Here is a 26013-nt window from a genome sequence, read left to right on the forward strand (position 1 = left end):
TACATGAGAAAAGCGCGGGGGGGGGGGGGAAGCATAGGCTAGGCTGCAGACATTCAATGTCTGATAGTGGTCATTGAGAATAAAATATTGCATTCCTTATCGGTCATCAGTAGTAGGATTCAAACTGAGAGAATTTTTAATTCTCATAATTTTCTTCCCTATTCCCATTAATTAAGTATTAACATGGCAGTGAGGTTTTGTATGCACGTAGGGCATGTGCATATTGTTGTTGTTCTTGTTGTTTTCTCGTATAATGACGTATTTCTAGTTAATGTGTCCCAGAACATAAAATTTCACTAATTTAATTTCAGTTTATTAAAAACGCATATATGTATAGCTGCATGTACTTCAAAGAATATTGACTAGATAACACTTCAGTATAATCTTCCTTGAAAGGATATAAGGACCTAACTTAAGCATGGGAATGTAAGCTGCTCTTAAATTATGAAGAACAAAGGAAGTTATGAGTTTCATATCTGAGTGACTTTTATTAGTTGTTTCTTTCTCTTGCCTCCACTTGGATGATATTTGCTTAGAGACATTACCTTCAGCAACAATTTGTTTTATCCTAAAATACTAGAGAAATGCGTAGTCCTAATAAATTCACCCAAACAATTGGCATTGTCAGCAAATTAAAACCATAAAGATGGGCGCTCAGGCTTTAGGAAGTACATTGTTTTCTTAATAAAATAGATTGGAAATAAAAAACAATAAAAGTTGACTGCTGAAATTTCATTGAGTCCTGGCAATGTTGGCAAAAGCATGGAGGTTTTAAAGGTTATTTTGGATAACTCTTATTTTTAAATGTAAAGTCACCTGAAAATCATCCATTTCCTTGAGAAAAGCAAGTTTGCTTTTGGAAATGAGGCTTGCCAACCTTTGTCGTTATACGAAGCTGAAAAAGCAATTGTGAACCCCCTACAGACTCATATTTTTCCCTTTCAAAACAAAAGGGAGAGAGAAAAGAAAAGCTGCCACCGCTCAAGTAGCAAACTTTACCCATCTTCTGTTCTCCAGCAGCTACCACCAAAAAGATCTTTTCCCGAGACACGGGGATTATTTCCTCTTTCTTTTGGAGCCTTTGTGGCATCGTAACGTGATGTGCTTGTGCTTAAAACAGACTGTTGGTGTGCAGTGGAGCTGGATGAAGCTGCCTAAGCCTGAGCTGTCCCTAAGACCACAAAGCTCAGGACCTTAAAGAACGTAATCTTTAAAATAGGCCCAGAGCGTATGGAGGTTTCTCATGTTATGACCTCAGTGTGGGAGACAACCTTGCCCTTGGAAAACGTTTAGCCTGCTTTAGAGTTGTTGGTTGATTTATAAGCACTATGAAAGAAAGGGTGAGGAGACAGACAGAAGTGCAAATGCTGACCTCTTCTTCCCCGCCGAAGCGGAACATGGCAGGTGAGCCTGATATAAAGATCGTTTTTAAATTAGATGCACTTTTTTTGTGCCTTCTCTCACGGAAGGAGCTGAACTTTTTTAAATTTAGGCCTGCTGGAGGTATCTATGGAAATATTTTCTGCTCATAACCAGGAGCTCGTGAAAAAAAGGACTCTGGTAACCACTAGACGTATCTGTCTGGCATTTTATAACGTCTTTATTGCATGTTGAAAAAATGACATGTTGAATTTTAAGGTACCCTGATGTGTACTGCTCTAATGCAAGCTGAGTAGTACTGAGCTTGCACTTCTGACTCTGGTTTAAATGCTAGAAGTTCCCATTTGAAGTCGAAAACAAGAAATGCTATCCAGGTTTTAGATGTGCTGTGCTACTGTTGTGATGGTAAGACAGAATGGGCTTCACTGTGGCAGAGGTAGGCGAGAGTTATACCTGTGGCATAGATGGAGAAACTCTTTGACATATACTAACTGTGACCAGACCCACCAGAAAGGTGGAGCATACTGGGTAATCTTCTTCCTTTTTACATTAGTAAGCATTAAGTCGATCCCTTATCCGATAGACATTGACTGTATGCATCCTTGGCTCATTTAATCTTAGATGATTTGATTAAAAATAAAGTATTTAGTGTTACTGTTACGCATTAAAAATATTTTCTTAGTTTTAGACAGTATTTGTAATTGTAATTTCAGCCTCCAGAACACCAGTTAAGTGAAAGAATAATAGAGCATTATATGCTAACAACCTGTATATTACTGCGACTTTGTTTTATGTATAATAGCACACTTAGATTTGAAGAAATGTCTTTATTATTTTAAATACAAATATATTCACAAGATGCATATTCTCTAATTATTCTCCCTTGGCAAGTATGTTTCTAATAATAATTCGGCATTTAAGTAAAATATACCTCTTCATCTTGTAAAGCTTAAAGTAATAACGAATTAAAGCAGTAGTTCTGTTTTGTTTGAAGAACAGTTATTTCTTCTGGAATGTGTTATAAGCCTAGTTTTAAAGTAAATTAACCTTGTTCTCTGTTTATAAAATTGAAGTGTTCCATTCTGAGGTCTTAATTTCAAGTTTACTGCCGCAAAGTTGTTGAGTGGCATGCGTGGCGGTGCACTGGGAAGCCAGGGAGGCCAGTGAGATCTTGGGAGGCAGCTTGCAAACGCAGTATCATTTTCTTTTTGAAGATATGTTTTAATAGAGGCGGATTAATATTTTTTTAATATATTGCTGATGCTTGCAATTGCAAGCTAGAGTACTGTGAAGCATCAAAGGACTGGAAGAACTTTTCCAGAAAATATTTTTTGACACTTCTGTGCCAAGGACAGTGTATTTTGGTGTTAACAGCAAAACCAGGTTTCCTGCAATTTGTCATTTGCAGAGAATACTGCCTTTGAGACACTGGCCTAAAGTATTCTGTATCTAAGTAGTTGAGTTTCATGTTGCAGTCATGTCTGCCATTTGAATTGTCAAAAAAAAACCTGTAACTTTAAAAAAAAAAAAAAAAAGAAAAGAAAAAAAAAAGGTAGTCCTGAGCAACTTCTTTAGTAATGAGAAAATCTGCTCATGAGGGCATTTCAGCTTTGATTCTGTAGTTTCTGCAATTTGGAGTCAGCTACCCAAATCTTAGGTCTCATTAACACTGAGGTAAAAACAATCTTTCTCTCAAATGATTAGGTATAATCAGTCAAACATTTAAATAGTCTAATATGACTTTCCTATTAAGGACGACTGATGGTTTGGTCCTGCATAAGGTCTTTTGATTAGATTTTTTCTTTTCCTTGAATACGTGTACCTCTTTGTGCATCCTTGTCCAAGAAGAGCACAGCATATTTTATAACAAACTTCTATAGTTGGCTTAGAGCAAAAACCGTGAAGAAAAATTAATTTTACTCTCTCGTAACCAATCAAATCCCCCCCCGTTATTCTGTAAATGTGGAACACTTCAGTGATTATCAGGGGTTTTCAGCTTCGCTTCATAGTATTGCCTAAGCTGAAACTAGTGCCGCTTTTCATTTTTAGTGGATGAAAAACTTGGGACATAAATGCCCGTTTAAAAGTTACGTATAACCTGTCAGTTTGTTATATTCTGTTTCTTTGCTTCTTGGGTTCCGACATTCCCTAGGAAAGCTAAAAATTAAAGTAAGTTCTGATAATCATGTAGATACTGCTGTCTCCTAACAGCGACACATTGAGATCTCGCATCTGTCAGCCATTTTTACATAAAATGAAGTTTAGTCTTAAATGAAGTCAAAAGTAGAACTCTGATAGTTTTTATTTAAGTTAAAAATATTACCCTTGTATCTGCAGTTCCACGAATGACCATGAGAATTAAATTTAGGTATAAATGAAAGAAGGGAGATATTTCAAGAATGTACCATGGGATAACAAACCAATTTAATGTCATCAGTGTAGACAAATTAAAAAAAAAAAATGCAATTCTGAATATTGAGAAAAGAACACTTTCATCATGGTCTGAGTTTTGGAAGCAGTATTTAAAGTAGTATATTAGGGCTTAATATTGTCGTCTTTTTGTTTTTCATTCCCTTGCCCAAAGCCTCCAGCAACAGCACAGCACATAAACCACTGCTGCTATTGACAAATCGAATGATGCTTTGCTCCTCTGTCATATTTTGCATTTAACTAGGCGAGTAGAATATCACAAAGCTGCTCTTCGTTTGCAGAGAAGGCAGACTCACCTTGAAAGTAAGCAACAGTGCAAGACATCAATTCTAACCCACCGGTCTCCGATTTCTGGTTAGGCGTAAAACGGTTGCGGATATAGACCCATTCACACATATTGTAATGAAGAGACTCTGCTGATGGAGAGGTCACAGCAGATAAACCAAGTGGAAAAGCTTTGACTTTTTTCTATTATAACATCTTATTTAGGCCATCAGCTGGCTGGAATGGGTTATTTTTTCCTGAAATGTGTTTTATTAGGTATAAATTTGGAAGTGTATGATGAATCGGCGTTCGGTGTATCTTTAGCCTTACCTGTTGACTGCCACAGTAAAAGGATAAAAAGCTACACTGAAATGATTAGCTGTGATGTTCAGAATGTAATTGAACAATCTGAGTGGAATAATGCAATTTCAACAGAAAACAAGTGGTTGTAGTTCAACTATATGAGGAAAACAGTGGGTACTTTAGTCAAATAGTAAATTATTTTCTATTTTATTTAAATAATGGTACTCCAGTATATGAGAAACAGGGCTATAAAGACAGCAAACTCTGCTTGTGGTAACCAACTGAAAATCAGTTTAAATCTTGAATATTTGTAAGAAGAGTGAGAGAGAGGTAGGATGAGGCGCTTATAAATTATTCCTGCTCTTCTTTCCTGACATTTCAGCCATCATTCTTAGGATTTTTTTAACCTAACAAACTGATATATATCAAGGCATTTATCCTTCACTGTCATAGAAGATGCTGCCATGGAATTCAGCTAAAGAAATCAATTTAATGGTTTGACAAAGGAGAAAAATGAGATTGGCATTACAGAGAAATATTTAATAAGGATAAGAAATAAAGTCAAAGCACTTGTAATGCATGTTTTTTAAGTGTATCATTTAAAATACTGTTGGTAATTTTGGAATGGGGAAAGTCTGGAGAAGCTGACCAGAAGATGTCGATTGACATGAAAAAGCAGATAGCTGTTACATGTCTTAGTTCTGGATGACCATTGTCAAGTCATACTTGGCTTTTAATTGGAGTTTAGTAAGGGTTTTTACAATGCCCAGTACAGACCGTAGAATGACTGTGAAATAAATACTTTCTTGAAATATTTACGGGCAAAATCTCCCAGCTGGAATGTAATATATGGAAACCTGAAATTTAAATTATGCAAAGGTTTGAGCTGGATATTATTTTTCTAATAAAATTCACTAAGTCATTCAGCTGAAAGAAAAGATGAAGGAATAATAAATGCTCTTATTTTACTTAGGTTTTTCGTATGTGAAGCTCCCCTGGGATGGTTTTTGTTATCTTCAGTTTTTCTGTATTTGTTACTAGGTAATGACAGAGAGAATCACCCGTGAACAGGACTTTTTTTCCTGAGCCTTTTTGGCACAGGAAAAGGTGCTTTGTGCTCTCTGGTCACCTGCAGTCCTGCTGAGGGGGTCTGCTAGCAATTACAGGGAAGGCACTCTCCTAACGCTTCTCGCTTGAGAATACATACGCATTTTTACATGTGAGTTAGGTACTTCTCACCTACAAAGGCGCATGTCCCTTGACATATACTAGAGAACTGAGTCGCTGAGACAGACGATGACTTTGTAAAGGCTGCAAAAGTATATTTAGGACGGAGCCAGGAATTATGCCAGGAAAGGCAGCATCCAGCACTTTAACCCCTAGGTGAGAACTGCCCATCCTTGTGACTGCAAGAGACATTCGTTTGGGTTCTGTCTTTTTGTAAGGCTGTGTTGTATCTTTTTGTACTTCTGAGCTGGCAACCTGCAAAATTGGGCTTCATTATTCTAGAGTTTCCAATACAGCAGGTGTTTCTGATCAATGTTACTTAGATTTGCCTTTCACTGGGAAGCTAGTGAGGCTAGAGGGACCTGGGGCGGCAGCTTGCAAACTAAATATCTTTTTTTTTTTTTTTTTTAAGATGTTTTAAAAGTAGTGGGTTAGTATTTTTTTTTTTTTAATTTATTTTAATAATGCTTGCAATAGCAAGTTAGAGCACTGTGAAGCATCAAAGGACTGGAAGAGCTTCTTCTCCAAAATATATTTTCTGACACTTCTGCACAACTTCTTCAGGTATGGTCTAGATTTTGGGAAGTTATGTTTGGCCAGAGATGGTGGATACAAAATTGAAGCAAGTCCAGGATGGGAGTGGCAGTCCCCATTGCTGGTGGAGTGAGATCCATGCACCTCGAGACATTATGCTAACGTAGTCTGATACAGAAGTCTTTATAGTAACTGCATGTCTAAATAGAAAAGTTTTGCTTCCTTTTTACTTGGAGGAAAGGCATAATAGTGAGCCGCAACAGGGAAAAAGGCCTATAATCATTTAGGTGGAAGTGCTTCTTAATTCAAACGGTGTGCTACTTGGAGAATTTGATAAGAAGGATTAGAACTGGAAAAGAAAGACATTTTTAAAAGCAAAGCTATTACAGGGTTCATTACTTTATTTATATGTTCTCCAAAATCACATGAATGAAGGAAAAAAATGAGAGAAAAAAATACTGGCTTCAGTTCAGAATGTCAATTACTACTTTTTTAATCCTCTTTTCACAATTTATTTGACATCTTGAACAGTAGCCAAAAAAGCTATTATAACTATAAAACACATTCATTGGTATAAATCTCATTAAGTTGAGCAATTTAATTAAGGTATTGACATGCTTAATTGATACGTGCAAGGAGAGACCATTTTCATATCTAATTTCCATATGCTTTCTGCTTTTAAAAAAACTAGCTCCGTAAAAATGTTATAGATTCAGCTAAGCCCTGTCATCCCAAAGGAGCACTTGCTACCATTTACCTTGATTTAGAGCCAACTACTCTTCTAAGTGGAGCTCCATTAAATGGATCTGATGTATGCCTGACTCAAACATGCGTCAGCTTCTCTTATGATCAATAGTGGAATATTTATATTAATAAAGCACCAAGTTAATTAAATAAAATAGTCTTCTGGGTAAACTTAAGATACTAGGGGATGGGCAGAGAATCAATATATTCTGCCATTTGAACATTAACTATGTGCTCTGAAATTTTATGTTATCTTAGCAAAGATGCTTGCAGTGTGGAAGTCTCAGATGCACAGAAACTCCCAGTGCAGAAAGCTCCTAAGCGTCTTGTGCAGGATTTGCTTATCGAGTTAGAGAAAAACAAACAAAAAACCTTGGATCTGTTTGGCTTCTGTGACTACCCTCTTCCTTCCTACAAACGCATTAGAAATCCTTTATTTTGGGTTGGGACTGGACATAGTCAAGTAGGTATTTTCCCGTTCCAGCCTTGCCAGAGAAGGAGCGTGCATGAGAAACTTGCCAAGGAAGGGTTTATCAGTGATAGTGAAGGGTCATAGGCCACCTATTTTGTTTCTGAAGAAAATACCCTAAAGAAATTTTTTAAACTACCTTTAAAATCACTTGGCCGCTTGTGAGCGTGTCTAGTTCTGGTGTATTGTATGTCTCGGCCAAAAGGACAACTGTTCTTCAGCCTTCTCCAGCAGCGTGCCCTGCAGCCGCCCCCATGGGCGCAGGGGCAAGTGGTGGAGCACGCAGGGGCCATGCTGCCGTGCCTCTGCTGAAACCCTCTCAGACAGAGCTGGGAGAGAGATTTCTACATGAGTGGGTCACTTCTGACCGCTATGGAAACCGTTAGAAATGTAATCATAAGTCTCAGTCACAAATTCACACCGTTGTTTTGCTCAGAAATGACAAACTGCGCTGTGCTTGTGGCATTGATGTTATTTCTATAACGTGCAGATGGCCTTTGAAGGAAGCAAGTTCCCTCAGGTACCATTGCAATGCACCGATACCACTTTATTCTACCTTTTATCTACATTTTAATGCTCCAGTTTAATACAATAAAGTGAAAAATGTTTCTGTAAATAATACTACAGCTTTAAAAGAATGCCTGACTTTGATAACCAAAGGAGATCTGTGCAAGGAAAAGAAAATCTTAATTCAATATTAATAGGTTATTCAGTCAGCTTAGAACTTGTCCTGTGAAAATATGTTACCATCTGTTTAGTCAGAGGCACCGTGGCGTTGCTAAAAACACTGCCACCTCTGGTCCAGAGGCGAGCACTTGTGTGCCAAAGCCCTCGATGGAGGTGGAGAGCGGAGCATTCCTGCCTGCAAGCTTAGCTGGCCAGCACCGGGCTCCTTCTGCTCCCCTCTCACACTTCTCGGGGTTGGTTTGAAGGCAGCGAGTTAAAACTGAGGGAATTAGAGCGTGTTCATTCGGGCCTTCTCATGTTTAAAAACTGAGATGTGCTGGGCTGAGCAGCAGTCGTTGCTGAGCACGCAGCGATTATTGAATGTCTCGTGACCGTAACCTGGGGTCAGGATCTGAATGGGAGATTTCAATGAGCCCATTCTTTGATGACTTCTCTATGAGAGATGCCGTCTACCATATGAACTGAATGAAAGCATCATGTAAACCCATGGGGACGTAGCATACGGATTAGTGTATAGAACTTATTAAAATAATCAGCAGGAGTAGTTCTGGGCTGTTGCAGGAAAATGGCACTGATATTTTCCTGTGATGTATGATTTTGACCTGGTTAAAATATTTCTAATTAGCAGTCACAGTGGAAAAGCTGAAGGAATAGTCTCCTCTGTCTTACAGTGAATTTTGTCTTCCAGTAGCCAATATCAGCGTTTTGGCATTTACTGAAAATACTTTTTGTTTTGTTTCTATTTTTGTATTAATATAGAACCTTCTGAAGAAGACATATGTTTGGTGTGCTCAATACTTCCAAATACGCTTCATACATGGAGAAATATACTTCGGCTCTTCTCTAATGAAAGCATGTATGCTACATGTGAAAATTCAAAATATTTAATGGATGTAAATCTATACTTCTGCTGTATTACTGTCTTTGGTAAAGTGTTGGTAATGCATCCCAACCCTACCATTTAGTATTTGTTTTGCCTTTCTTCTTTTATATCATTCTTAGGTTCTATGATTTAGAAAGACTGAACAAAGAGTGCAAGCTAGAAACAACATTGGAACCATATGTGTTATAGTTGTATATAATCTATAGCATAATCATATACATTTAACAGGGTGGGATAGGTTTAGTTAGAAAACCACTTTCTGGGTTAGACATAGTTCCCCAGTATTGAGAGCTGTCTTTCCAGAAATTAGCTGTTCAAAGAAAGGGCAAGTGATTGCATCTGAGCTGGGATAAAAACAGATTCCACCATGAATTACTTTCTGGAACCAAACAAAACCCTTTGTGTATGGAACTGCAATGCAGAAATTGTTGTATTTTTTTGACTGACTCTTAGTTTCTGCCTCTTGATTGTTGGTTTTCTGTATGTACATCTGGAAGTAATGATGTGAATAAATAATACCAGAATGTAAACTTTCCAAGTTTTATAATGAAGATAAATTTGGTTTTTTGATAAGATAGAACTATTTGTGTCATATGAAAAGGTTTTAAATTTTATAGTATCGAATACAAGATTTAAGGCGAAATCAGTCTACGTTGTGCGTGAACGTGTAATGTAGACCAAACAGTTTGCGAGATAACAAGCCTCCTTGTTCACTACTAGAAATGGCTGTGTTTAGTTTCAGTGTTCTTGGGCAATCAGTTTGCTTCTGAGTTGTTACTTCCCCCCTACCCCTTTGGTAGTGTGCGTTGATTTTATTTAAAAATGAATAATAATTCTGGATGCCAGTTTCCTGGCCAGAAGCTTAGTCAGATCAGTGCTGGGGAGAGGGGAGCTGGGAGCTCCCATTATCGCTTGCATTGTTTGGCCTTTAATAATGATTTGAATGTAATGCATCATCTAAAGCTGCAAATACAGAGGCTTCCGCTGCCTGGGTGACGTGCGTTCTCTCCACCTTTGCATTTGAATGTAATTTTTTCCAAGTGCCAGGCTGTATTTTGAAAGTAAAGCAATGCATCTTTACCATCAAAAGCTTTCCTGTGAACTTCGTGCTACACATACGTGATGCCCCTTGGCTAATTGTTTTTTTGCAAAAGCCTGCTGAAGTAGTTGAACAGAGGTGTCAGAAATTGAAGAAACTTTAAGTTTGGGGCAATTGAAAGCCAAGTGTTGGTGTCAGGCATAGTTTCTTCTGCAGGCTTGCGTAGCTGTAGTGGACTTTAGAGAAAGTCATCATCCTTCCCAGCAGTGATGAAATCAGATCACTCTGGAATCTGATATTCTTTGATTTGAGAGTGCTTCAACGATGAAATAGCAATGTGTAGACTTCTTGCTCCTTCCCTTTGGAGCTGTTGTGCAGGAGGCCCTCCTCCCTTTCCCCGGTCAGCTATCAGCTTTTTTACATTTAATTTAATTTTCTGAGCTGACATTGTCAATCTGAAATTCAGCAACATGGCTGACAGTGAGTCAGAGGAAAGCCGAGTTCATTTTTGGAAGTGGCTTTATGCAAATAAATCCTTGTGCAGATCGCTGAAGCAAGGCATTTGCTGATGAATCAGAGTAGTGCCCTTGTTTCCTTGTCGTCTTCAGGAATAAAGCTCCAAATGTGCCACAAGAATCTGAGAGTTACTGCAAACAATTCATACATGCCCACATCTCCCTATGAGTATTTTGATTGTTTGGGGATAAAAACTGAGTTTGTTTTCAGAGTAGAATCTGGAGGTTTTCATAATTCAGTGTTTGGTTGGCTTCAGGGAACTTAACCCGGCTTGTAACTTATTCAGGCCAGGCTTGCTTGTAAGTTGTGATGAAGACCTAGGGAGACTGTTAATTCTTGTGAATTGTCTTGATTTAAGCTTAGTTTTCAATAAAGTTTTAGCTCCTTGGCAGGTGATCTACCAAAACACTAAAATAACAAATCCCTCAATAAGCTGAGTGACACGATTACAAGTTTAACTACTTTTTTGGGAGGAATTTATCATTTTGTGTGCACATTAGCTGAAGGTAATTTAGGTTTAGTTCTACGTTATGTTAGTTAGCATGTTTGTTCTACTAGTATACTTATTTTTATTTTCTGTATTTAAAACACCTATCTTCTATTCAGATGCCTTTTTCTAAAGCGTAGCACTATTGAGTGATAAACTTTCTGTGTATGGAGTGGGATGCTTGAAGGTGCTTTGCCTATGTGGATAGTCATTGAAAAAAAGAAACGGTTTGGTTATGTTTCAGTGAATCTTTTCTTGTATGTGTGGATAAGGTAGCAGAGTGAGGTTTGTAGGTGTGATTCAGCTGTAATGGTCAGGGAGGACCTGCTCGGAAATAGTTGAATAGCTTGTGGGTTCATGGAGCCTACCATAAAAAGGAGAAGCTAGTATTACTTAAACAGTGGTGTCTTGCATGAATATCCCCAATAGAGCTAACCGCCTTGTGGTATTACATCTTGGTCAAATAAATCTAGATGTCATATCCACATAGAAAAATGCATTAAGGCTACAAACCGGTCTAAACGGCGTCTTCTTCCATCTGCAGTGTTTCACAGAGGCTTTCAGGGACTAAACGATTCATAGCAGGAAAGATACATAAAGGTGAAGTTGTGGAAGAAAAATAGAAGCTAAAACATTATGAAAGAAAGAAGGGACAAGATGCACAAAACCCTTTTGTCCTTTGTCTAGGGCTTCGGTACCTGTTACTGGAGTACAGACTGCTGAATATCACTGCAATAGATATTACTGGTCCAATGTTATAATTTCTTTTTAAAACTTCTGTTACAGCTAAAGCAATAATGTCTCCCTCTTACGCTGCTACACTTCTTACCACAGAATAACAGCCTCTGGATAACCAAGGCTCAGCTATAACCAGAATGTTGTTGTTCTCACTGCAGTACATTGAAATAATTTGCAATTCATTTCTGCCTCACTAGAATAAATGGAATGTCGCTGTAGTTGTTTTTACTATCCCAGGATTCCGTATAATTTTTATTACTTTTATATAGCCACAGAAATGCCTACGGTGATCATGCAAACAAATTAAATAATCGGCCTCTTTCAGGAGAACTTTGTAAAAAATAAAGCCTGGATCTTTACACATGCAATTGCTACTCACTGCTACGAAAATAGTCTATTTTCATAGCTAAAGTACAGGATCACAGCCTGAACTAAATAAATACTATTATGAGCATCTTTTTCATTCTACTGTGTGACGGTTAGGTGCACCAGAATATAACTGGTCAGGGAGGTACTTTTCTGAATATATTAGTAAAGTGGAAAAAAGAACGAGTCTTCCTCCAGATGTCGATCAGTTATCCAGTGACGGTGCCGTTTATTAGCTCATGTTTCAGACTTTATGATTTCACATGTTTATCTCCTAAAATAAAAACTCACAGTATTTTTTAAAAAGATATAACCAGTAAACTGCAAATATCTTTTTGCTAAGTGGTCAGGCTGGGCTTAAACAGGTGTTCATTTTTGGTCTGTGGAGATCGGAGGAGGGTAATATTGCCTACTGATTTTTAGAGTTTCCAAATGTACAGGATTTCTTTCCAATACAGCTCAACAGACAAAAAGTATAAAACACACAACAGGTCAGAAGTATAAAACTTGTTGAGTGTGGTTTTTTTAATTAGCTGAAAATAAAGGAGCCTCCATATAGCTGAATTTCCACTTTAGAAAGTATGACCATGAATAAGCAGTGAGAGAGCTTTTTGAATTCACATTGTTTTAGCAGCAAGCAAATATTTACAAAAATGGAAAATCACTGGGAGATTCATTACTTTCCACTGATGTCAGCGCTTCACTCCTGCCTCTTTGAGGTGTATGTTGTTCCTACTAAATCATTTTAGTGCTTCTGTGTTGTAATCTCACTTGGTCGGCGAACAGTGTAATAGAAATGCATTGGTAGAATTTGGTATTGTGTAGGAACATCACCACATTGGGATCACTTTGGTTTGTCAGTGATCCAGTTGCGAATGTGTAGTAGTTCTGGATAATTCCACAGTAAAAGAGATTTTTCTATCAAAATGAATCTCTCTTAAATACATTTTCAGAATTGGGCATGCTGTTTCTCTGCTGGCAGACCAGTCTCACTACATGCGGTAGTGTATAAATTGCATAAAATGGAATACCTAATGTATATGACTTTAAGGGTTGGGGTTTTTTTTGTCTCTTCCCGCACCCTGCTAGAATACCTTGCTTTAGTCACATACCGCCTCTCATTGTGTCTCATTGTCCCCTCTATAAAAAGGAAGGATTGATTATATTGATACCGTTTTGTAAAGCAGTGAAGACCGATGTTAAATACTACTAATAAAGAAGCCTTAGTGTCATTGATCAGAAGCTTTATCATATTTCTCGAGGGGTGCTTCTCTTCAAGTGTTTCCTCTGAGTCCACTGTCAGTTACTTTCCAATTCCTGCTCCTGGACATATCCAAAGTTGAGCATAAAGACATCGAGGTAAAATATAATTTTTGTGCGTGTGTTCCAAAAGACAAAACAGATGCTGCTTTCTAAAATGAAAATTCTGTCTCAAGATGGGTAGTTTTAAAATAAGTCTCCTAAATGCTCTCTGATCAGTATTTGCTCGGCATTTTGGAAATGGCAGGAGGAGGGAGGAAAAGTTGTAAAAGTCATAAATACAAATGTTGCCTTTAATTGGGCATTGACACATAGATTATTTTTACAGTTCGTTTAAAATAATAAGAAAATATTTACTAACCTTGTAAGAGATATTCTGGTGGATTTAATTTTTTTCTGGTTTTGTGTTGGGTGCATTGACAGCCAAATGTTGTAGCACTGTGTCTAATTTAGTGAAACAGTGAGGGGGTTTTTTGTTGGGGTTTGTTTGTTTGTTTGTTTGTTTGTTTGAAGTGACTAAGAAATTTTTTAAAATCTCTTATGAAGCGTGCACAAATGTGTATCCGCTTTCTTTTAAACATTTAGGAAGACTTCACCACGTACTGACTGATCCCTGCAGTTGTGTCAGGGCAGAAGTCACGAATCTGTCAAAGTCCATGCAGGTCGGACCTCTTGAAGGGTCTTTATTAACAGATGGTTTTTAGTTTGGCCTTGGAGAAAGCGGAAGATGATGCTTAAGTAATTATCTACTGCTGAGATCTTTTTCCTCCTTGATTGCTTAGTGAACACCCTTCCCCAGTCTTTAAGCTCAGCCTCTGCCTAGTGTCCTGTTCTTCAGAACGAGAGTATGTGTCCGTGGCTTGGGTTAATTAGACTGCGTGAAGCTTTGAGTGAATGTTGACGTATAGAAGTATAGAGTTAGCATCTATCACCTCACAGTAAAACCAGATCAACAAAGAAATCGTGGTGTTTATCATCTGGAAGCTTAGCAGTAGTACTTGTGCAGTAGCGCGTGACTGTGTGAAAGCAGTGAGGACTGGTTTAATTGGAATTTTTGAGCTAAATTCCCTGCCTTAAAACAAACAAGACAGTACTAGAGTGAGTTTCTCAGTGGCTTCCCAGATCATGAACTGAGAGCCAGCTGTATTATATTTAGCAAAAACACAATCACCTGGCATTGTTCAGGGTGCAAAACATCCGTAGGACCTGCTCTTGTTTTGCAGAACTCGGATGCTGTCAACATCTATACTTTTCTTGCAGTAGTAGCAGGAAGAAATTTTCTTCCTTTTAGAAAATCAGCAGTGATGTCAAATTTCCACAGAGTAAATGCTATACAATACTATTGTTCTTAAGCTCTTGCCTTGTAGCCCATCGGCAACAAGACTTATCCATTTTTCCTGTCAGACAGAGAGTTATAACTGCTACTTTATGGTAAATACCATCTTTTACACTGAACATACAGGAAGGGAGAAGCCATTGCTTCACTGAGTGCGGAAGGCCCCTCCTGAGAGTAGAGGTGCTGATGTGAGTGTCAGACCTGCCCCAGCTTGTTCTTATTACTATTGTAGTGAGCTGATTTGGTCAATGGTTTTCCCACCTGGAAGATGATAAATATCTTGAATTCATCTTGCACGTTTACCAGCCTCAGAGTTACCGAATTGTCCTCAACAGCTAACTCAGTTATTTGTTAAGCCATCTATAGAACAGGAAATCTCTAATATTGAACAGTACTAGGACAATAGCTCCTAGATAAGAATAGTATTTAGCTGTTGAAAAATGTTAGATGTTAATTTTAACCATTAAAAAACTGCCACGCAATTTTGGCAGAGCAGGAAAAATTATTCTTCTGTTCTTTGCTGTAAATGAAAGGCCAGCTTTAATGTGATACAAAGACATTTTTTAAAATGTGGTGGAGTATATTTACAGAGTCTGTTTTGATCCGATTTCAACGTCTGCATCCTTGAGCTTGTGCATACTGGCACTTACACCTCCAGATGCATTTACCACGCACGTAATTCAGATCCGTTTCTTGCATACCTCCAGCATGGTGATCCCTCTCTTGGCTCAGTCGTTTTAACACACTTTTAAGGCACAGCAGCCTTTGCAATTGCGCACTTATTGCAAAGGAGTCGAATGTGCATCCTTCTGCGCTGCTTCCTGAGAATAAGTGGCTGGAGCTGCATAAGAGGACGTGACCAGATGAACTGTAATATCGCTCACTTCTTTGAAGGGGCATTGTATTGATGGGCAAGAAGAAACTGTAGCAGTTAGAAGGGAATCTGTGCTGCAGCCATTCTCCTGCTGGTTTTATGATCCTGGTTACGCTATGCTTGAAGTTAAGCAGGGTTTGAGGCATTGCAAGTTGTTGTGGATTGTAATAGAAACTCTGGGAGACAACAAAGCTTCCTTGGGAATGTCAAGCCTTTAGTTAAGAGAAAAAGACACTGTGTATATTAATATTCTGTGCTGGAATTGGTACAGTTATAATTGAGTAAACTACTTTTTTTCCCTATGGATTTCCTTGTATTTCTATCTCTTTGCATGTTACCCCATTTTGTCTTGCAAACTCTTCCCTTAGTAAACACTGGTGCCTTTGCCCTCTCTCTTCACTGGCTGTAGAAGTCAGTTCTGTCTTCCCTCCAGCTCTTGCTCTATGGAAAAGCTGACATGTATCATTCCCCGCTTCACTGACTTGCTTATCTTTGATTATGTGTTACTTAGAGATACCTATTCTCTTTGGATTATCCTCTCTAATTTTTCCCCATCTGTTACTCTTGAAGTCCTTAATTGTGTTACTTAATTCAGTCAAATGTTGTAGGGTAGAGTTTATGTGCAACATGCCGTACAAATTAAAACTAATTCTAATGAGACAAATTGCAGTGACCAGGTTGTGTTACGTTTGTGACCTTTTGCAGAGTAGTTCAGCCTGGTTTTTGTCCAGTTGTAAAGAAATGTTGGGTTGAAGAGTAGTCACTAAACTTGAATGCACAAAACCTCAAGAATTTTTTATTTTGTTTTATTTTGGTAAATGCATAAGACTGAAATGTTTTTAACACAGAAATCCTATTTTGGTAAAAGAATGTAAACAAGTTACCAACACGGATTAACTAATTCTCATTTTTCTCAGCTGCACATTCTGTAGCTGGAGTGAAGCTAGTGGGCAAAGCATTTATTTCTTGGCATTGGTGGCAGCTGACACTTTCTTACAATCAGTATTCATACCTTTCCATTGCATGCTTTGCAAAATAAAACTAAACAACATAAACTTTCCAATATTGCTGTGCCAGGAAGAGATGGTGTGAAACAATTGGTTATTTTGCACGCTCAAGCCCCCTACGCAGTTGAATCAACCGGTGTTTGTCGTATGGTTTTGTATCAGCTGCTACAAAGAGAGTTGTGTCTGAGCTCTCCTTTCCCATTCCAATAAGCAATTGAATTGTGGATAAGCTAGAAGGTATTTGAAGGAATGAGGTTAGTTATTCTGGATTTTTCCTTCATTTTAGCTGAACATCGGTTCCACGTGTTAATGGTAACTCTGTGAGTTTACTGTTTTCTTAGGGGATCAACATACAATAACATACTGGGAAAGATACGTGATTGGCTGTGAATCATTTGCTCCTGAGTACTAGTTCTTTAAGTCTTTGCATTAAACTTTGAGATGTTAAAGGCAAGTCGAGTTCTTTCTCGGATAACACTGAATGGTCATCTTTCTTTTAGCCCGTTTGAGTGGGAGAAATAATAAAAGAGTAGTGTTCAGCCACAATAAATACTTCTTAATCAAGCTGCTTTTCAGGCAGTTCTTTGTTTAAAAATAGTCTTTTTAAATTTTAGAATCTGTGTGCCAAAAAAGATCTGGAAGATAACTGGTAAATGCTCAAAGGGGTTTTTTTGTTTTTGAAAAGGGAGACGACCTAAGCATAGTGTTATCAGCGTTGATTTTCTGGTTTTCGTATAGTACATCTTATACCATTGTAACTTTGCAAGTCGTATTAAAGCAGCTATTGTAATGTTTTAGATCTGTAGTTCAAGTGAAGACTCTTATTTTATGAATGTTCATAGGGTCTGTGTTCCAGGTAACAGATTTATGTTCTGTCACTGGCAAATTAAAAAAAGGAGTCTTAATGTATTTTATTGCTGTGTTAGACAGTTGAAATTTCACTTAGGAAGCAATAACCAGTGTTAAAGCAGGAAGCCAAAACCCAGCATCGTAGCAAAGACTACAGAGGCACTTAGAAAACGTCAGCAGTTTTGGGTGGATTTTTTTTTTCTTTCCAATCCTTTTATCAGTAAGGCTCTTGCAATTCACATTTCAAGATCAGGAAAACAATATTAGACTTGCAGCGGGAGTTAATCTGTGTCCAAAGCATTTTAGTTAAATTAAAATAAAAACTAAAAAAATCTATTGACTTGTGCCAACTCTTGTTTGAGTCTGGGTTAGACTAACGTGTGGTCTGCTGTGCTGTGAGGGCATGTGAGCTACAGCTGCTGGGTTTTGTTAGCTCCTGCGTCTCTGATCTATGCAAACTTGAAGTCAAAGTTCTTGCCTATCTCTGTGGCTGTTTCCCCATCTCTGAAATGAGAGTGCTGTTTCCGTAGGGGCGTTCCTTGCATGCTGCTGGCTGGGGAAGCTGGTGGTCGAACGTGCCCAGAATCGTCGCCTGCTGTGCTTTTCACCTAGTCGGTTCCTCTGTGAGCTGCTGCCGAGGCCTTTTCAAGCGTGTTTCCATCGGACAGGACCCCTGTATGAAGGAGGCGGGGGGACACTTCCAAAAAGAGACCACACTTCATTGAGGCTGTGGCCGGTTGCAGAATCTCTGTGCTATTTGCACTGCTTGAAAGCTGTGTGGCAGGCTGAACTAGATGAAACTTGTCTGTATTTATGAAAATAAGAGGAAGAATAATTTAATCCAAAAACATCCGTTTAGCTCAACGTGTCTATTTTATCAGTACGCAAATGACTGTGTTCCCGTTGTTGTTGGGCTTGCTGCTTTCTGTACAGAGGAACCTATGTGAATGAGGGTGCTGCTGACATACTGGCACATTTTCGTCTGTCCGTAGGTCAAGTGCTTTTGGTCAGCTCTCTAACATTGTCCATTAGGGTGAGGATTTTTAGAAGTGTGTATTTCTCAAAAGGCGGAATTTTTCAGATTTCCTCCTTAGCATCCATCACGCATCCAGGCATTGGACTCGTCTTCCATTACAGAAGTAGATGGCTTGAAACCTCTGTGTGAGAAATAGGAAATGTATTAGCAATCATAATTTATTTTTCTTCAGAGAAGTTGTTTATTTTTTCTTGAATACCACAATACTTTTTTGTCCTTTTTTTTTAGGGTTTTGGTTTGCGGTTTTTGGGTTTTTTTTGGTCTCACATTGGTTTATCTGGTTTTCTGCAGTTACTGTTAATAACTAATATTTATCTTGCATACTGTCAGCTTCCCGTTATGTCTGTTAAGAGAAGTAGGGAATGAAAAGCTGAAACTTTAAGATAAACTATGTAGACGAGTTGCTTGTTAACAGCCTTCTGCTCCCTCAGAGCAAATGTTACGAAGTGCAGGGGCTGAGCCCGGTTGGTGTTTGCTCGCTTATGAAAGATGCCAAACAAAAGTTTGGCACAGTCTTGGGAAGCAGAGACGAACGCTCTTCCTAACTGTCTCAAAAAGGGACGACTATAATTGTGAGAAGGCAGTTATGGAAAATGAAGCATGCAGTTGTGAATTTTCTTCCGTGCTGCGTCACTAATGCCGTGCAGGCTGTCAGTTCTTCAGACCACTAGAGATATTTATGAAATCAGTCTACGGTCCTGGAGGTTTAGAGAGGCACTGTTGTTAGCTAGAGGAGAGTGCCTAAATGGAAAATAAAATTAATACAATTTACAAGAAGATTGTCATAGAAAATGGATGAATTTCCTACAGTTCCCTGGTTATGCCTGACTGCAAGTGAGAGCTGAGCATAAAGACAAAGCACAAAGCAAAAATATAAATTAGCCCTTTTAGACCACAATAATGTTAGAAAAAAATACTTGAAAAGCTAATTTATTTTTAAACCTGATATGGAATAATGCACAATAAAATGCTGGACAAATGCAACTTGAGGTGGTGGTGGGTTTAGTGTGGTTTTATTTGATCACACAATTCTACTTTGTCGAGCCCTTTTTACTCTACTTTGTGTGTGTCTTGCTTTTGGGTCTTACTCATTTGTGCCTTCCTAAGCCATTTTGTCACGCTTTTACCGTTGGCTGTAGCTCTGCTGTGCCTTGCTGTCACACCAAAGTGACTCCCTGTCATGAAATTGGTCTTCAGCGTAAGACTTGCTTCTTATAGGTCTGAAATACACTTTACTTTCAACTCTTCTGTGTTCGGGTTGCCTGATCATTTGTCTGGGTTGAAGGTCTGTCTTTAAAGAACTAATATTTTCTTGCTGGCAAAAGAAAGGGGAGGTGAAGGAAGGGTCAGGGTGTGGATCAGTGTTAAACAAATTGTGAAGGTCACAAAGAATTTTAATCTGGCTTGAAAAAGAGACTTGTATCCAGCAGCACATTTTTGTTTGTGATAGTCTGAATGGACAATTGTGGCTACTTTGAGAATTTGGTGTAGACTGCATGACTGGTATAAATTGAATTAGTCTCATGACAAGGACATAGTCCCCTTTTTTTCCTATCTGCCTGATGGAAAGCAGAAGAAAGCCCTGCGTGACACGTCTTGACCCACAATGTCACTGTGGGCTTTTGTGACAGGCTCTGATTTCTGGCCTCTCATTTGATAAAGTCAATTTGGTGGAGACTAGAAAGGAGGCTTGCTGCAACACAAAATGTACTTACTGAAAAGAGTATCTGGTGGTGAGTACAGATGACTGCCATGCAGTCTTAATAACCATTAGAAAGCCAGGGTTTCTTTCTGAAAACGGGGCAAAGTCTTGGGCTTGTACAGCATAGGGACCCAGTCACACTGAGTGATGCACTGTGTAATATCCTGCGCTGTGGTACCACCTTTCTTTGTCCTTTTCTCCAGCCATCCCTGTGCCTTCCATTTCCTCCATTTGCTTATTTCTTCCATTTTTCTTTCCCACTCTTCTGCCTTCCTTTCATCTTCCTACACTTCTCTCTTCCCCCCGCTTTGTACCCTGAACCAGAGTGAAATAGCTCCCTCTCTTCCACGCTGACAGGGCACCAGCAAAGAAGTCATTGTGAGTGCTGCTTTTCCTTACCCTGAAAACATTCCAACTTTCTGATTCTGCATCCGTTTCCCTCCCATTCATGATGCCCTCCTACCTGCCTCCATTGGTGCTGGTAGGGGGTTGCAAACTTGGAAAATTCCAGTAATGTTTATGGTGCATCAAAGGAAAAAGGAACTGAATGCAGGTTGTGTAACAGAAAACTGTAACCTGCAGTGCTCCTTGCTCTACCTGCACTTACAATGCAGATGTAATGATTTCAACTGAAACATTTTGTAATGTTTTAAGTACTAGAAAGACATTTTGAATTGCTGTTGTTTTGTTTGTTTGTTTGTTTTTTTAAACAAGGTTAAAAACTCTGTCATTCATTGATACATTGATACACAATGCAGTGGTGTTTTGTTTTGTTTTAAACGCAGTGGATGAAGATCTTTTCAGTGTAAATTTATAAAACTCCAAGAGAATGATTGTCATGTTTTTCCTGAATATTAATTTCAAATAAGGAGCAGGAGTAGCCAAGTGTTTTTGCAGTTGGTAAATAAACAGGAGCATGGTGAGAAAATTACATTTACACTACAGGGTTGCAATTTCAAGGCGTAAGATTTGGCTGCAGGTACTCGTGACAGCGAATCATGGCATTGTGCCAGTGTCATGACCACATCTGAGTGATGGTTTCTGGAAGTTCTGTCATTTGTATCATGAATTCCGGTGGTTTTCGTTGGAGAGTCATTTCAGCTCATGCCTTTATCTCTAGAGGAGGTAAAGAAAATTGAAAACATCGTGTGGTATAACAAATCCAGAAACATCTACTTTTCCAAGCACGTTTATGTTCCATTATCTCATGTAGATTTGAGAAATGTGTTCTCTTGTTAATACAATGTATTTTTTTCTCTTCCCTTATTCAGAGACCTGAGTGAAAACCAGATAAAAGGAATCCCTAGAAAGGCCTTTCGAGGAATCATTGATGTGAAGAACTTGTAAGTAACAACTTCATTCATATTTGTGGTGAAAAACATTCTCCCTAGGTTATGATTGGCTGTTACCGCATGGTTAGCTCTGTGCAACAGAGAAGGGAGCTGTGGACCCTGCTGTGTGCAGCAGGTTATCGTCAAGGGTCTCCCTTGCTACTTTGGTCCGCACATACACTGGGAAAGTTTTGAGCAAAGAAAAAGGTACACTTAAAGGCTTTACCCGTCCCTGCAGTATTGTCCTGCAAACTCCAGTGAAAGCATGGTCCAAGCCTTGAAGCAAGATATGCGTAGGAAAAGAACTGGTCGAGTTCGGGGGTGCGATTGAAGTATTTCACTTAGATTAAATTTTCTGTCCCACCACTTGGGTGGGAAGTAAATATGGCAAAATGTGGCACACGGGCTCAGTCATTGAGCGCAAATACCAGAAAATGAAAAAATAATATGGGAAATTAACTGTGCATGCTTTGACAGTTTGTATTGAAAAATAAAATAATTTTTAAAAGCCATTAAAGAGAGAAAAGTGGGTCTTGCTGTTTATGCTGATGAAGCTAGTCTGTCCTAGCCATTTTCTATAACATGCAGTCTGAAATATGTGTAAATAAAGACTTTCAACTCTGTATTTCCAGAGCTGCTAGAGGCTCTTAAATGTTATGTACCAGAAATGGATTTTTGTGTGCACCCACACGCTAGTGCACCATTGGCATCATTAGAGTCAACACAAGGTGAACTGAAAAAGGAAATAACAGCCAGCCAGTTGGCAGAGAGTCAGGATTTCCTGAGAAAACTTGCAGCCACTCTCGGAAGCATTTCAGAGCCATTAGAATTAGCACTGTGTTACCACACCAGTAGCTGAAATCCGATGCCCCAACATGTTAAATATTGCAAGCGTAGTGTAAATAGTGTAGATTTTTTTGTTTGTTTGTTTATTTAGTAGAAGGGTCAGCTGAAGGAGATCTAAAAAGAAGCACTTTTCTACAAACAGTCTTGCAACATACCTGTGCTCTCTTTTCATTTCCTGCCCCAATGAGCAACCTCTTTAGTGTCCAGACTAAATTTTTTCTATAGGCAGCAGGGAAACTGTTAAGGGCAGTCAACATGAGCCATAGTGTGACCACATCTGCATCCAAGGGCAAAGCACAATTCTTGTACTTTCTCTGGTGATGCTGTATTGCAGGGAATATCACGTCGCTGGGGTTTGTGCAAGGGAGACAGTACCGCAAAAGACCAAAGCAGGACTTCCCCAAACTGGAAAACCCAGGCCTGGGAGCAGTGCTGTGAGATGACCCCTGCTCTCTCTCTGAGCACTGTGCAAGGTTCCTTTGGAGCCTTCGGGACAGACAGAACCTGAAGACTTTTACACGTCAGTAACAGTTACAGCTGTTTCTGCAGGCATTCAGCATACTAAGCCTGTGTTTCTTCAATGGTTTGTTACTTGCTTCATGTGTATTCAGCAGTGACTGTAGCTTTTCAGGTGTGAAGGCTTTTTTACCTGAATGTCAGCTTGAGAAGACACATCTTGAGGAGCCATTTAAACTCATCTAAGCCTCCTCTTCAGTGGAGCAGCATCAGAGGACCTGTGTGAACAGATCTAGTTTTTAAGACACAGGAAAATATTGGAGAATATAGCTTACAGTGGGAAGAAGTTTGTGGATTTTAGACAGAAGCGTGGCTTTTTTGTCACGTTAGCGTGAACTTTACTTACATTGTGTAATCTAGAGGAACAATCGATGGTGTTTTGTTTCAGAGAATCTAACTTTCCCAGCTGTAATTCACTGTTAGTTGTCTGACTTCGTTTAAAATAGCAACATTTGCATTCAGAGTTGATTTCACCTCTGGCAAGCTGTCAGAGAAATCACGGGTGTTCTTTGATTTATGCACCCAGTCTCCGTGCAGAAGGAACCAAGGCATCACCTATTACAGGAGCTGATAGCAAGGGATGCCTGGCTGGAGTGCTTAGAGGAACTCTGTAAATGTTGGGATCTAAAGCTTGAACAAAAAATTGTGGCTGTCAAGTTAGGCAGTATCTATTATTTTGCTGTAAAAGACACAGTATCAGAAGTGCTTCACTGTAGCCACCGTTCCTGTCTTTCAGGAATACTGAAGTTATCACAAAATCATAAAATAATTCTGGTTGGAAGTCACCTCTGGAGGTCATCTAGTCCAACCTCGGGCTCAGCAGGAGCACAAAGCTTAGTCGTCTAATTAATAGATTTGCTGATGTGAGCCACGAGTACTGATGGTTTAGATAAATAGCAGGAGAAGCAGCCTTTTCACTCAGATCTATGGTAATTTTTTCTTGACAAGGAATGGATGAATTGTGTATCCAGGGTGGTTCATTACATCAGATGACTGTTGCTTCCAGACACAGAGTAGTGGCCTATAAGTTGCTGAGAAAAATGTGACAAAATCTGGAGCCAGCTTGCTGCTGGAAAGGCATTAAAATTTCTGCAGCAATAACTGTAAGGGTGTGATGCAAGTTGAACCAAGTTAATATTTAAAGCTCTTAAAGCTTTAAGCACTAAGCTTAAACATGCCAATTCCCATTCTCAGCCTAGATTTGGCAGCCAGATCGCTCCCTTCTGAGTCACAGAAATGACCATGCCAACAAGCGCGAGTGTTCAAGCGCCTAGAGGAGGAGAATGAGTCCTTGCCTTTCAGTGCCATTCAGCTGCTCCGACACCTGCACTGCTAGTTGCTCGGTGACTCTCTGACATATATGCACTAATGCGAAAGCAGCAGGGTTGGCCGTTTCTATGGTATCACTTCGCAGATTTATTGTCATGTCTCAGAGTTCTTCCACCTTTTAAAGCATAGTTTTGAGGGATCTCGGAGACTTTTAGACATAAGAAATAAAGTTATATATTCTCCTGCGCTCCCCAGCCCTTTCCAATTTATCTTTAAAATTCATGTAGGGAAAGGCTGGCATGGAGTTGTCTCTGTTTTCATGGCTTGACATTTAACATGGCCTCAGATTCTTCCAGTTTCTACATGAAGTGTCCAAATGTCATGGCAAAGATGATAACTCTGTAGATATTATAACAGGGACACGGCAAGTGCTAGACCACATGAAAGTCTTCAGATTAATGCTGTCTTTAACAGCAGTTTGAAAAGCTTCCCTCAGGAAAAAATGCAGAGAATTTGATGCAATAGACTAAGCTGGGGCATGAATTCCTTTTGGATACAGGCTCGGAAATATGCAGCCTAAGGGCTTAATATAAATTACAGTGGGTGCCATTGGGAAACCCTGTGAGAACTACCCTGTCTCAACATGGCCATAGCAGTAAGTAACACAAAGTGGCAGGCTGTGACCTGTTGGAGCATACTGGTGCAAAATAAAATAAAATAAAATAAAATCCTGAATTTAAGGGAAGAGGTGCTGCTGTGTGTGCTAAGCAATGAGACTTTTTGGTGATGCCCGTCTAGCACCAGGACTGCAGAACTGGCTTGGTACTGATACGGTTTTGGTCATTTAAAAAAATAAATGTTAAGGTGATAGGAAAGGGAAAAAAAAAGTGTTACAAAAAGCAATGTTTCAGGATATTCTTCACCATGCCTTTCTTTTTAAATGGTAAAAGCTTTCTATCTTTTGTCATTCTCTTAGCGCAGAGCCCAGGAAAATGGGCTCGCATAAGGGCTGTGCTAAAGAGCAGCTTTTAAATGTCAGGGAGACCAGTGCTTTACATGAGACAAAGCCAAAGCAGCGGCTGGCAAGAATGAGGTCTTAAAAGTGAGGGAAATTTTGTTGTGTGAATTATTTTCATGTGAAGTGTTTTCTGCCGTTTGACTATAGAATCAAAGGAAGAATCTGCACACAAAGAATAAGTTAGTAAGTCGACTTCTAATTAAAATACAGAAATAATTATACAGCTTTTAGAAAATTTCATGAACGCATAATGTCCATTACCAATAGTGAACTTATATGGGAATTTGACATAAACTGACACTTTGAACATATTGTAGAATAGGTGCATAAATGCTACTCAGGGGTCCTAAAAGAGTTGAACAAGCAAGGGCAAGAGAGAGCCAGCTTGCAGTACGCACCTGTATTCAATTTCTTTTACTTATTACTTAGAGAACAGGAAATGTTTCTTGCAGGAATCTAGCCCCAGGTAAGCACATTTATTTCAAGAATTGAAGTATGTGGATTTGGGTCTTGTTGAGCTTTGGGCTAACTCAGCACTGTCAGCTGTGGTCTTCCATCATAAAAATATATAGAGCCGCTTCTTGGATTTCTGCACGTTTACCCTGCTTGTGTCACATCTCAGCGTTCAGATGAGTGTTTCTCTGGTGAGGCATTCCTGCAGTTTCTGTTGAATTAGCCTGCCCAGCCCACCTTATTTTTGGCAGCCAGATTCCCAGAATAGGAATATGCAGAGGTTGACTCAAATAAAGATCCTATAACAGCAGCAACCGTTCTTTTAAGGTGTTGCTTGTGGTTATTGGCAGTAGGCTCCCAGCTCCTTGCTGTCCCCTCTTCAGGACTGTGAAGCTGAACATGACCAATTGAGCTGCGTGAGGATCGCAAAGCATTGTAGGAAAGTGATT

General features: G+C 39.1%; 1 protein-coding gene across 2 annotated transcripts in view; it reads left to right on the forward strand.

Moving 5' to 3' along the window:
- SLIT3 (slit guidance ligand 3) overlaps positions 1 to 26013 on the forward strand; it is a 601195-nt gene that overhangs the window by 323742 nt on the left and 251440 nt on the right. For both annotated transcript variants that reach the window (XM_087759961.1, XM_087759962.1), the window contains one exon: positions 21403 to 21474. In XM_087759961.1, the coding sequence (XP_087616087.1) occupies positions 21403 to 21474 (72 nt within the window). The remainder of the gene's footprint in view (positions 1 to 21402; positions 21475 to 26013) is intronic.

The sequence above is a fragment of the Nipponia nippon genome, unplaced genomic scaffold (assembly GCF_047370975.1).
Source record: "Nipponia nippon isolate SJK-2023a ecotype South Korea unplaced genomic scaffold, ASM4737097v1 scaffold_21, whole genome shotgun sequence".
Classification (NCBI taxonomy): Eukaryota; Metazoa; Chordata; class Aves; order Pelecaniformes; family Threskiornithidae; genus Nipponia; species Nipponia nippon.